The sequence below is a fragment of the Berghia stephanieae genome, chromosome 6 (genome assembly GCF_034508935.2).
Source record: "Berghia stephanieae isolate SIO BIC M18660-M18661 chromosome 6, UCSD_Bste_1.3, whole genome shotgun sequence".
Classification (NCBI taxonomy): Eukaryota; Metazoa; Mollusca; class Gastropoda; order Nudibranchia; family Aeolidiidae; genus Berghia; species Berghia stephanieae.
Window position 1 is genome coordinate 50,272,135 of NC_088365.1, and position 13,500 is coordinate 50,285,634.

The 13,500-nt window shown below is 38.5% G+C and overlaps 1 protein-coding gene across 2 annotated transcripts in view; it reads right to left on the minus strand.

Moving 5' to 3' along the window:
- LOC144975201 (uncharacterized) overlaps positions 1 to 13,500 on the minus strand; it is a 181,931-nt gene that overhangs the window by 140,503 nt on the left and 27,928 nt on the right. Inside the window, exon 2 of one of the 2 annotated variants that reach the window (XM_078919037.1) lies at positions 1 to 1,941. This exon is cut by the window's left edge and continues 354 nt beyond it. In XM_078919037.1, coding sequence (XP_078775163.1) covers positions 1 to 1,791 — 1,791 coding nt within the window. In that variant the 5' untranslated portion in view covers positions 1,792 to 1,941. The remainder of the gene's footprint in view (positions 1,942 to 13,500) is intronic. The other variant, XM_078919038.1, reaches the window with a different exon arrangement.

Here is a 13,500-nt window from a genome sequence, read left to right on the forward strand (position 1 = left end):
GTTCCTACTATGTATGGCGCATGAAGTTTCAGTGTTATTATCAACATCGTATTCTCTTTTGTCTTGCGCTTGATTTACAGTTTCAAACTTATTGGTTGAGTTTGTGCAGTGATTGTCATTTTGGTTGCCATTTTCTACATCTTGACTATTTTTACTCCCATCAAATTCATTTTTAGGCACATTACTGATGTGTTTTATATTGGATGTTTGGATGTGGTTACACGATTTGTCTGCTTCATTGGTTTGGGGAATGTTGTGATCGGATTTATTATAACCAATGGCGGAATCATGGGACGTGCTTCTAAATAATTTCTTATTAACTGCAGTGTTGTATTGTGAGTTATTAGTATTGCTATTATCAGTGTCTGTGGCTGTGATGCTTGTGGAGATGAAAGTTGGTGTTCTGGCAATTTTACGAGGAGAGCGAGCAGAGGTAGGAAAGGCAGCATCAGAGGCAACCGCAGCTTCAAAAGGGTCGCCACAAGGCGAAAGCAAAATCACGCTGGACAAAGATCGTTCACTTGCTTTCTTCCCCAGATTATTTCCTCCATCGCTGCCACCGTTTTCAATCCAAGAACGAAATGAGCTGGGTGTCCGCGCACTCGGCAATCCATCACTTTCTAAAGGGGTCAAGGCCGTCCACCAATCCTCGTTTTGATTGGTCGTTCCACGACACGTTGTTGTTGTTGTTGTTGTCACTTTGGAGAATGTAGGACCGAGTTTAACGTTTGCATCGCCCCTTGGGGTCGAGTTTGGGGCTGTTTCATCCGGGATTGATAAAATATCTGAATAAAAATCCTCATCGTCCGAAGTTATTGATTCCGCGGACCAGAAATTATCGTCGTCATCGTCATCATCATCAACATCGCTGATCTTATCCATTGAATCACCGCTAGTTCTTTCACCATTTTTCATTTCACCTCTACGTTTCCGCACATAAGCACTTTTGGGTCTTGGAGGTCTCGCCTGACGGGCCAGTTCGTCATCCTCTTCCGCCTCGTCGATGGCAAGCTGAAGCAGGTTTGGTGCCGATCTGGGATTGGATCTGATGCTTCCATGCTTACTCGTCGGCCTGTTATAGCGGGTGTCGAGAACAGGAGGCTCATTATATATTGAGAAATTATTTTGCTGTGTATTATTTTCAACCCTAACAGCAGAGTTAGTGAAACTGTCTGTTGATCGCCCCAACCCTAAATCAGTCGTAGAACTATCAGATTCGCTCCTCAACGTGAATCCGCTTTGGCAAGAATCAAAACTTTTGGCAGGGTCAAGGTCATAAGGAATGTTAGGATTTCCACTAAATTTCTCAGCTAAGTTTTCATGAGTCTGGTCTCGTTTTGAACGAGAAAAGAACTGTCCTCGTTTTTTATTATCTTCCATGATACCCGAATCACAAGAATCAGAGAGCACCGTATTGGCTTCATTCGTGGTACCAGTAGTATCGATACCATCATCCACCCGTGATTTTGAATGTTTGTGAGCTAATAATCGCTGCGATCCCTGCCGACCGACATCTTCTGAAACTAGTTTCTTGCTGCCTCTGTTATTATTAGTATCGTTGTCCTGACGTAGAGACTCACTACCTATACTACTCGTATCAATTTTACGATTACTCTGCCTGGTTTTCGTCAAAACATTTTCTTTTCGAGGAGAAATATGTACTCGGTTGTTACTGACCATCGGTACCCTGCGATTCGCCCGTCGGGTATCCGGATCCCGTAAGGATCTCAGCGAGTTTCGCACCTCGGTAGATTTGCTGGTTTGACACGGTGAGCTAATTCCAGATCCCATGATGATAAGACGCGTCAAGAATCAGGTACAGGAAGCTGGTATCGACTCAGAATAATCGATTTTGATTAGGGCAGAGGGTGACGATAGTCGTGTCATAATTGCAGCTTTCGAGCGTGGGCCATCTTGGTTTGTATGCAAGACGTCATTAGCCTGGAAATTGAAAAATACAATATAAAAATTTATAAATTAACTCTATTTGATAAATATTTATTTTGATTATTACCAGCATAAACATCATCATCGCCATCATCATCATCATCATCGTCATCATCATCATCATCATCATCATCATCATCATCATCATCATCATCATCATCATCATCATCATCATCATCATCATCATCATCATCATCACCATCTTCGTTGTCATTATTATTATTATTATTATTATTATTATAGTCATAATGATGATGACGATGAGATGGAACTACAATAATTTCAAATATCACATGGCTCACTCCATTGACTAATTTTCAAAACGACTACTTATAATTGAGATCTAAAGTATTATATTATACTGCATAAAATAATATTTTATCGAATGTCAGAAAGAGGATTCAAATGAAATAAATAAAAAGCGCAAATTCCTTGTTTCCAGAGAAAGAAAGAATATCGAAATATGTTTTTGTTTTTAATGGATTTACGGCACTTGCAAAACATTAATGTCATATCAGCACCAGTAAAAAGGAAGAAAATGGGATATTAAAAAGTTCTTGACGTACAATAAAGCACCAAAGAAAAGGTAAGATAAAGGAGAATTGGTTCAAATAGGATACAAATATAGATTCCACGAGAACGCAATCAAAGTACTTAAGTTTGAGATCACCTAAAAGTCTCATCCAGACACAAGTACAGGTCCCCACTAAGAGGAGGAATACACTCAAATGTTTACAAGTTATTATATATAACACACAAAAATTAATACAAAGAATATCAGAGAGATGATTTACAAGGCACAAAATATCATCTCCTAAAACTCTAGCTTTACATTTCACTGTTTCCCTCCCAGCCAGGGTAGCCGGCCAGGGCCAAGACAAAACTTAGTGTGCCTCTCTGCCACTATGGAAAGCCAGGAACTCCACTCAGTAATATCGAAAGAAAAAGAAAGTAATTAAAGTTCATTATATTTTATGACACAATAATACCCGCACGTCTTACCGATAGAGCATGCAATGTGGGACTCAATTACGATTGAACATTTTGGCAGATTTAGTGAAAATTAGAAGAAAAAAATTACAATCGATACAGGAAGGAGTAATACTATTATCATATTCCATTTAAATGGTTTGCTTTTGTTACTTAATCTTCCTCTTTATTGTGTTGTCAACATTGTACAATGAAGGATATCAAATACAAGATGAGCTAGCTGAGATCATCCGTGAAGCATAATTGGAACACTATAATGATGATGATAAAATAATAGTAATAGTAATGATAATAATAATAATAATAATAATAATAATAATAATAATAATAATAATAATAATAATAATAATAATAATAATAATAATAATAATAATAATAATGATAATAATAATAATAATAATAATAATAATAATAATAATAATAATAATAATAATAATAATAATAATAATATGATGATGATAATAATAATAATAATAATAATAATAATAATAATAATAATAATAATAATAATAATAATAATAATAATAATAATAATAATAATAATAATAATAATAATAATAATATAATAACAATAATAATAATGATTATGATCATGACGATGATGATGATGACGACGACGACGACGACGATGATCATGATGATGATGATGATGATGATGATATTAATGATGATGATAATAATAATAATAATAATAATAATAAGAAGAAGAAGAAGAAGAAGAAGAAGAAGAAGAAGAAGAAGAAGAAGAAGAAGAAGAAGAAGAAAGAAGAAGAAGAAGAAGAAGAAGAAGAAGAAGAAGAAGAAGAAAAATAACAAAAACAACAATAATAATAATAATGATGATAACAATAATAATAATAATAATAATAATAATAATAATAATAATAATAATAATAATAATAATAATAATGATCATGATGATGATAATAATAATGATAACGATAATAAGCAAACAGGTTATAAATACAAACTACAGATCCTGTTTTTACAAACACGCTTATAGCTATCTAGATCTATGATTATATTTCAAAAAAATAGTTTTTATTTAGATAGACGGATAACGTTTTTTTAAATTTTTTAAAAGTGCATGCTCAAATTTCTAGACATGAAGAAACTATAATGTTTTGAAATCAGCCGTGTAAAATTTAACCAAACAATCGGTCTTAAAAGACAAGAATGATTGTGGAAATCCAAAATCCAAAACTTCTTTCACAATTTTTATAATAAGCTCTATCATATTACATTTTATTTGAACCCCCCCCCCCCCCGAAAAAAACACCATTTATTAGGGGTCGGTGGCGGGGGGGGGGGGGGGTTAAGATGTCAAAAAAGAATACGTGGTCAAATTTCAAGGGATCTCATCTCATGTAGTTCCATATCTGAAGCAGACGTCGGAGGTCATCTTCCGCCAAGCTGATCTATCTCTTGCCAATTCTATTAAAGCAGCGCCACCTTTCTCAGCTTCATCTGTCCAAGTTCTTATCCCTTTCAAATACGTTATTCTTTGTCTTCCTCTTATTCTTTTTCCATTCATCTTTCCAGTCAAGGCGAGTATTTCCAAACCAGGGTGGCGGATAATGTGTCCTAAAAATTCCATTTGGCGTTTGATGATTTTTGTTATCAGTGATCTTTTTCTGTTTGCCATTTCTAAAATTTCTTCATTTCTTTTCCTTTCCATCCATGACACCCTCATCATTCTTCTGTAAAACCACACTTCCACTGCCTCCAGTCTTTTAACCATGGTCTTGTTTATGGTCCAGCTCTCACAACCATATAGCAGCACAGACAGTACATAGCAATCCAGGACCTTGATTTTTGTTTTCATGCTAATATTCCTGTTTTTCATAATTGTATGCAGCTGGTTGAATGCATTCTTCGCCATACCTATTCTTTTCTTTATTTCACAATCTGATTTTCCATTGGATGTTACATTGAAGCCTAAATATTTGAAACATTCAACTTGTTGTATTGTTTGTCCTCTGCTTGTTATTACACAGGCTGGTGGGTTATTATTTTTAGATACCGTCATACATTCTGTTTTAGATATATTCAGTTCCAGTCCCATATTTTCACTACTCCTGACTACAACATCCAGTAATTCTTGTAGTTCATGTTCAGATTCTGCCAGTAGAACCGTATCATCTGCATACCTCAGATTTGTTACATTCTTTCCTCCAATACACACCCCCTTCTTATGTTCGATATCTCTTAATATCATTTCACTATAGAGGTTGAATAAATCTGGAGACAAAACACACCCCTGCCTAACTCCTCTTCTAATAGGTGTAAAACTGCTTAGTTCGTTGTCAACACGCATTGCTGCTTCTTGTTCCCAGTACAAATTCCGTAATATTCTTAAATCTTTACCATCAATGTCCAAGGATGATAGAATTTTGAATAGTTTTTCGTGTTGTACTTTATCAAAGGGATAAAAATCTAATTTCCGTGGTCAAATACGTGTGAAATGTAACGAAGTTTTCTAATCTCGAAGACAAACGGAATTGTAGGGACGAATGGCTGGGAGATTTCTATTTTACGTATCCTGTTACTGGATCACGCAAGCATGTATCGAGATCCAGCGATTCAAATATGAATTTTATGGCCACGGATGGTGGTTTCACTATTATTATTTATCATTATTATTATTATTATTATTATTATTATTATTATTATTATTATTATTATTATTATTATTATTATTATTATTATTATTATTATTATTATTATTATTATTATTATTCTTGCTATTATTATTACTATTATTATTATTATTATTATTTTATTATTATTATTATTATTATTATTATTACTATTATTGCTATTATTATTACTATTATTGCTATTATTATTACTATTATTATTATTATTATTATTATTATTATTATTATTATTATTATTATTATATTATTATTATCATTATTATTATTATTATTATTTTTATTATTATTATTATTATTATTATTATTATATTATTATTATTATTATTATTATTATTATTACTATTATTGTTACTATTATCATTATTATTATTAGTGTTATTATAATTATTATTATTATTATTATTATTATTATTATTATTATTATTATTATTATTATTATTATTATTATTATTATTATTGTTTATTATTATTTATTATTATTATTATTATTATTATTATTATTATTATTATTATTATTATTGTTTATTATTATTATTAATATTATTATTATTATTATTATTATTATTATTGTTTATTATTATTATTATTATTATTATTGTTTATTATTATTATTAATATTAATATTATTATTATTATTATTATTATTATTGTTATTATTATTATTATTATTATTATTATTATTATTATTATTATTATTATTATTATATTATTATTACTATTGGGAGAAAAAAAAGAACATTTAAAAAAAGAATTGGCCAGAAGACTCGTTCTTCAAATAAAGATCCGACTGAAATGTCCCTCATATTGCCCAAAATTCTCAAACTTGTGACTTCCTTGATTGAAGAAAGTAATTCACATTTTTCTATGTGCCTGATTTAAAATTCTTCTAATGGACAATTTTTGAGTGCTTCCATTCCAGCAATAAGCCTATGATAATTCAGTGCCTGAAATATTTTCAGCCCTAAAGTCTTTCAAAAAACGAAAAAAAAAATTAATAAGGAAACTGTAAACTTTTATAATAACAAGAAATGAAGTGAGTAGGAAAGTACCAGAAGGCAACAGAGAAAAACTTCGCGGCGGCGATGAATGGGGGCTCGAACCCGCGACCTGACTGGTGCGACAACTCCGCCTGGCTGGGGAGATCGTGATTCTACCGTATGAGCTATCCACGACCCCAAAAATGTCGCTTCAAATTCTAGTCTATCAGATAGACTGTTGTAAACTTTTACGCTGACAAGATGGAGAATTCGCCTCACAAGTCCCCTCGTGGATCTTTACCTTGCAGTTGGTGAGGGGGCTTGAGGCACACGGGAGGGCAAAGGTGTAAATCCCGGTCGACCGTCACGAGACCATCCCGGGTATCGAGCCAACGAGCCACATGAGCTGCTCGCCCCGGTGTGTGACTAAATTTGATCCAAACCCGGTGCCCGAATAGCAGCCCTATCCCGGGCGCCACACTATTGTCCTTATGTCGAGTCCCAATCAGTCCCGTCAATGGCGAAGCGGTCTGCCGCCTAGCCAAATAATACCGCGTTCGTGTCGCCCGGGTCGTCGGCACGTCCGAGAAAAAAGCAAACGTCCCATGCATCAATCGATTCGCGGCCTGCCGATTCGAAAATGCGACGGCGGGGATGGCGAACTGACGCGTATATTGTCCCTGAACGTCGAGAGCCAGAGTATGGCAAAAAATGAGCTTTTATCAAAGCTATTGGCCGTTCATTGCGTTGATATCCTCCTTCTACAGGAGACCCACCTTTACTCAGGCGCGCAATCTTCCCGATTCCAGATCCCAGGCTATACGGTGGTCCAACGCGAGGACACTTCGAGGCTCAAAGGAGGGGTTAGCGTTTACGCTAAAGAGCCATCGAAGGTAAGGGTCATTGAGAGCGTAACGGACAGCAATGGGGTGAACCGAATTTCCGTGGAAGTAGGTGGACTGTGTTTGCATAATATCTACAAACACCTAGAGCGACTTGGACTACACCACCGGTACCGGTGGTCAGCCATCCTTCCATCTGTCTGGGAGATTTTAATAGCCACCACCACGAATGGGGCTACCGAGACTGCAACGAGGCAGGAAGACAACTCCGCTCATGGATGGACTGTAATGATCTACACCTAGTGTACGATCCTACAGCCAAGGGTACCTTCCGGGGTACCCGCCATGAGAAGGAGTATACTCCAGACCTCACCCTCGTAACGAAAGGCGCGAACGGTGAACCGCTGCAGGTGAAGCGGACAGTCCTCGGGGACTTTCCGCATAGCCAGCACAGGCCGGTTCTTGTCACAGCTGGGGTGACAATACCGAGGGTGCAGTCTCTCCCACTTTGCAGATGGAATTTCAGGAAGGCTGACTGGGAGGAATTCAGTTCCTATATCGAGCAGGTCTGCCCTGCCATTCCTCCCAAGTCCAAGAATATAACCAGATTTAGTAGGCTACTGGTTAAGAGCGCTCAACGCTCTATTCCACGGGGCAAGCGGAAATTCTACACCCCTTGCTGGACAGCAGAGTCGGAAGAGCTGTACCGAGAGTACCAGCAGACCCAGTCCCAGGACACAGCCGATAGACTACTCCAGTCTCTGGCAGAGGGAAGGAAGCAACGGTGGCAGGAGACCGTGGAAAGTCTCGACTTTACACACTCCAGCCGCCACGCTTGGCGTTTGATAAAGAAATTGGACCCAGATCGGAATTTCGCGAAGGCTGCACCGGAATGCGAGGCAGACACAATTGCCAAGAATATTAAGAACCGTAGTAAGCGGGTCCCTAATCAGGCTTTTGAGCGCGGTGTCCGCAAGGCGTACCGTACGATTTTGGACTCGCTACCTGCGGAGGAGTCGGACTGGACGGCCCCGTTCAGTCCCCGAGAAGTGGGTACTGCCATTAGCGAAGTAAAGAACGGCAAAGCAGCAGGGATAGATGGTGTATATCCCGATATGGTGACGCATCTGGGCCCCAGGGCACGGGCCTGGCTAGCAGAGGCAATGTCTGACGTCCTTGCAAAAGGAAAGCTTCCACAAGTGTGGAAGCACGCGAAGATAGTTGCCATCCTGAAGCCAGGGAAGCCGGCGAAGGAGGCAGACAGTTACAGACCCATATCGCTGCTGAGCTGTCTTTACAAATTGTTGGAGCGTGTTCTATTAAACCGATGGGGGCCGGTCCTAGACGCTGCCCTGCCACCCGAGCAGGCAGGCTTCAGGGAAGGGAGGTGCACCACGGAGCAGGTCATTGCCCTTACAGAGCATATTGAGCACGGGTTCGAGAGAAAACAGCAAACAGGTGCTGTGTTTATAGACCTATCAGCGGCGTACGATACGGTCTGGTGCGATGGGTTAATGCTCAAACTTGCAAAAATCATAAGGTGCAAAAAGACCTTGAAGTTGTTCTCTTCGATCTTAGGGGAAAGGCAATTCCACGTCGCGCTGGGAGACGTCACGAGCAAAGTTAGAAAATTGAAGAATGGGGTCCCTCAGGGTCGGTACTTGCGCCAATGTTGTTTAACGTTTACATTGGCGATATGCCGAACACTTCCTCCCTGAGGCTGGGATACGCAGACGACTGGGCACTCGTTACTCAGAGTAAAGTGTGGACCCGTCTCGAGAGCGTACTCAGCGAGGACGTCACCAGACTCAAATCCTACTTTGACAAGTGGTACCTGAAGATGAACACTTCAAAAACCGTGGCCACTGCATTTCACTTATGCAGTGGTTGGCACACCCGTAAACTGAATGTCCTAGTCGGGACCAGCCACTCCCATATGAGCCGCGTCCAAAATACTTAGGGGTGACGTTGGATCGCAGCCTTACCTATCGGGTTCATCTCGAAGGGGTTGCCCGGAAGATAGAGAAGCGGAATAGTCTTCTGAGGAAGCTGGCGGGATCGACTTGGGGCGCTAGCCAAGCGCTCCTGAGAACATCCGCCCTGGCACTATGCTATTCCACCGCGGAGTATTGCGCTCCAGTGTGGGGTAGAAGCAGAAACGTTGAGAAGGTGGATGTAAAACTTCGCAAGTCGATGCACATAGTGTCGGGAACGCTAGCAACAACCCCTAGAGAATGGGGCCCGGTGATGGCAGCGATCCAGCCCCCCGATGTCCGGAGGGAGACCATTACGGGAAACTGGCTGAGTAAGATCAAAGAGAGAGGGAATGGGGATACCCCTCTCACGCGCATAATGAACGGTGCCCCCGTTTCGAGCCGAAATAAGTCCCGGCAACCCTTGTACGCAGAATCCCTGACTACGGACAGAGCTGCACATACGAGATGGAAGTCGGTTTGGACGAATTCAATCCCTCGTGGGGGCGGGGACCTACACTCCTCTAAGCTTGGTGAGAAGTTGCCAGGCTTTGATACCAGTAAGAGGAGACACTGGGTAGCTGCGAATCGGCTTCGGTCGAGGAGCTGCCTAACGGCCGGTGCGTTACATCAGTGGGGTCTAACTTCCTGTCCTTTATGTCCACGCTGTGGGCAAGAACCCGAAACGGCAGAGCATCTAGTCGAAAGGTGTGTTGTGACGATGCTACCAGGCGGGTTCGCGACGGTGCACGAATGCGGACCGGACTTTGCTGATTGGGTCGATCGTCATAACATAATAGTGTGAACCATAAGAAGCTGCCTCACAAGTACTGAGTAAAACTTTCACTGGTTTCCATTTTCGACAGACATTGCATCAAGAGTTCTAAAGGGTTGCTTTACATCCCCGGGATCTCATTCTATCTTAACATTTAATCGCATCCAATCATAGCACATTTTTTTAATATCTGAAAAATGAAGACACATTATTCTGACCAAAACCATCGTAAAACTTATAGCCTTACACTAACCAAAAAATGACGTCAAAAGACACATCTTTGGCCACAAAAGTAAATAAATCGTGAGTTGTATTCAATAGGTCAACTAATGGAATCACTCGATTCCTCGAGCACTACTAACGGCAACTCATTAGACGCTGCACAAACCTAAAAAATGACGCCAAACTATAGATAGTTCGAAGATGACGTCACTCAGGCCTTTGTTATTGTTTTTGCCATCCGCGTTTGTGAGTTGTTCTCACTAAACTGTATTAACCAGACTATAAACGTTCATGGTTACACAGAGTTTGTGTGTTGGTCCGTTACACTTCCGGATGGCAATGTTGTGAACTCCTTGGCCAAGCGCATTATATCTATAAGTCTGAGTGGGTTCTAGTGTAGCCATAGTTAACATATATAGACAGTATGCGCTTGGCTAAGAAGCTCATAACATTGCCATCCGGAAGTATAACGGACGAACACACATAACTATGTGTAACCATGAACTTTTATAGTCTGGTTAATACAGTTCAGTGAGAATAACTCACAAACGCGGATGGCAAAATATAACAACAAAGACCTGAGTGACGTCATCTTCGAACTATCTATAGATAGAATGCGCTTGGCCAAGGAGTTCACAACATTGCCATCCGGAAGTATAACGGACCAACACACAAACTCTGTGTAACCATGAACTTTTATAGTCTGGTTAATACAGTTTAGTGAGAACAACTCACAAACGCGGATGGCAAAAGTAATAACAAAGGCCTGAGTGACGTCATCTGCATACTATCTATAGACTGACGCAAGAACCCCCTTGGACTGGCAGTTTGCCGTCATTTTTTAGGTTTGTGTAGCGTCTAGTGAGTTGTCGTTAGTAGAGCTCACGGAAACAAGTTATTTCATTGGTTGAACTATTGAATACAACTCACGATTTGTTTTATTTTGTGGCAAAAGAGTGGCATTTTGACGTCATTTTTTGGTCAGTATCAGGCCATAACTTAACGAAGGCCACGTTCTAACACGGAATAAACCCTTATCAATCAGAGCGAGTTATTTTTTCATAACAGGAACAATAAGTTAAATTTTGACATGAAATCAAACACCAACAATCTAAGATAATTTTTTAATAATTTGTATGGCACAATATCAAGTTACAATCTGACATCGATCTAAACACCAACAATCAAAACAAGTTTTTATAACCGAATAATGAAGGCGGCAGCGAGAATAGAATCAATCACAAGCAATTAACTCTCTCCTTAACATCTATTGTCAGAAATGTACCCGAAACTTCACATTCATCCAACACAAAAGTACATTTTTCAATAAGTATAGTAACGAGTACATGCTATAGTTTGTTCAGAAAAATGAGCCCTGCAACACAGTGTCCAGTTTATATAGTTATAACTATAACAAAATGAAATCAGAGTAAGAAAAATGGTTGGTTGCATCGTAACAAATGTGACGATTTTCCTATGGGTGGTACGGGGAGGGTTAAACCAAGTTTGTATAACACAACAAAAAAAAAATGATTAAAATGCCGGATTACATTCAGACATGGAATAAACCACATGCATTCACAGTATGTTTGTATAGCGAAAAATGGAGGTACATTTTGACATTAGGATTAATCACCAATAATCAAAGGAAGATTATATAACAGAAAAACCGAAAAAGGAAGGATTCTTTGACATGGAATTAAATCAACAATACTCGTAACCCCCCCCCCCCCCCAACAAAAAAAAAATACACACAAAAAAAAACCCCTGAAAAAACAACAACGGAGTAACAAGAACGTTTGTATAACCGAAAAAAATGAAGGTACATTTAACATTAAAATTAATCACCAATAATCCAAGCAAGTTTGTATAACCGTAAAAATAACAAAAAAAAAGGAAGGAAATTCTGTGACATGAAAACTAAATAACACCATCAATCAAAGCCAGTTTTTATAATCGAAAAACAAAACAACGGAGTAACAAAGCACGTTTGTATAACCGAAAACACGAAGGTATATTCTTACATCAAATTAACCACCTACAGTTAAAGCAACTTTTTGTAACGATAGGAGCCAAAAGGGGCGGTACATTCTGACACCAAACTCAATTATTTTGATCACTGAACAGAAGGAAATATTAATTAAACAATCTATCAATTCTATCGTGCCTTTTCTGAAAAAAAAAAAACCCAACCCATTAAAAAAAATTAGTCAGAAGATGTGTCCTTCAAATATTGATCGATTAAAATGACACATTTTGCCAGGGAATCTCAAACCTGGGACTTCCTTGAAGAATTCCTTGAAGTCTCAGATATGAGATTTTTTTTCAAGATGAGGGTCATTTTAAATGATCGATATTTGAAGGACTAGTTTTCTGGATAAAATGTTAAGATCGTTTTTTCACAAAGTACGACAGAATTCTTACTACGGCAAGCAATAACAATCAGCGTCAGGTGAGGTCCATTGAGGGATTGGACCCTGCAATGAGATACAAGTTCTTGAAATTAGAGTTAGCCAATAATCCAACGCGTAGTCATGCTATCTGATAGTTGACATTCAAAGGCTTTTGGAATGAGAACATTTTAATACTGACATTATAATGTTCTTTTATTGCGCTCTTTGTCATATTATTGTCAAAAGGATTAAGTAGTCTAATAATGATACCGAGAGAATAATACTAATTGAAGTCATATAAATTACAACCTAGGGTTTACTTCAGGGATCATTTTATTTTTAAAAATGTATTTCTCCATCTAATGCTGAGAGACCTTTTCAATATTATTTCCCCAATTGCTTCCACTTATGGAACAATTTTAATGATGGAATCGATATTTTAAAAAAAGATTTAAAAATTGAGCTTTTATATAGCGCAATATCCACTAAATGTGCTCAAAGCGCTTTACAAGGGGTCCCTGGTCAACAGCAACATTTAACATGTGGGACGGGACACAACGCCTGTTAGGCGATATTTACAATTTTCGGACAAAGACAACGCTGTTAACAGCCAGGTACTCATTTTACACCTGAGTACGGTGAGAGAATGTGAGTAAAGAGCCTTTTTCAAGGACTCAACTATACGCCGAGCGCGAGGCTCGAACCAGGACCTTCCGATCCG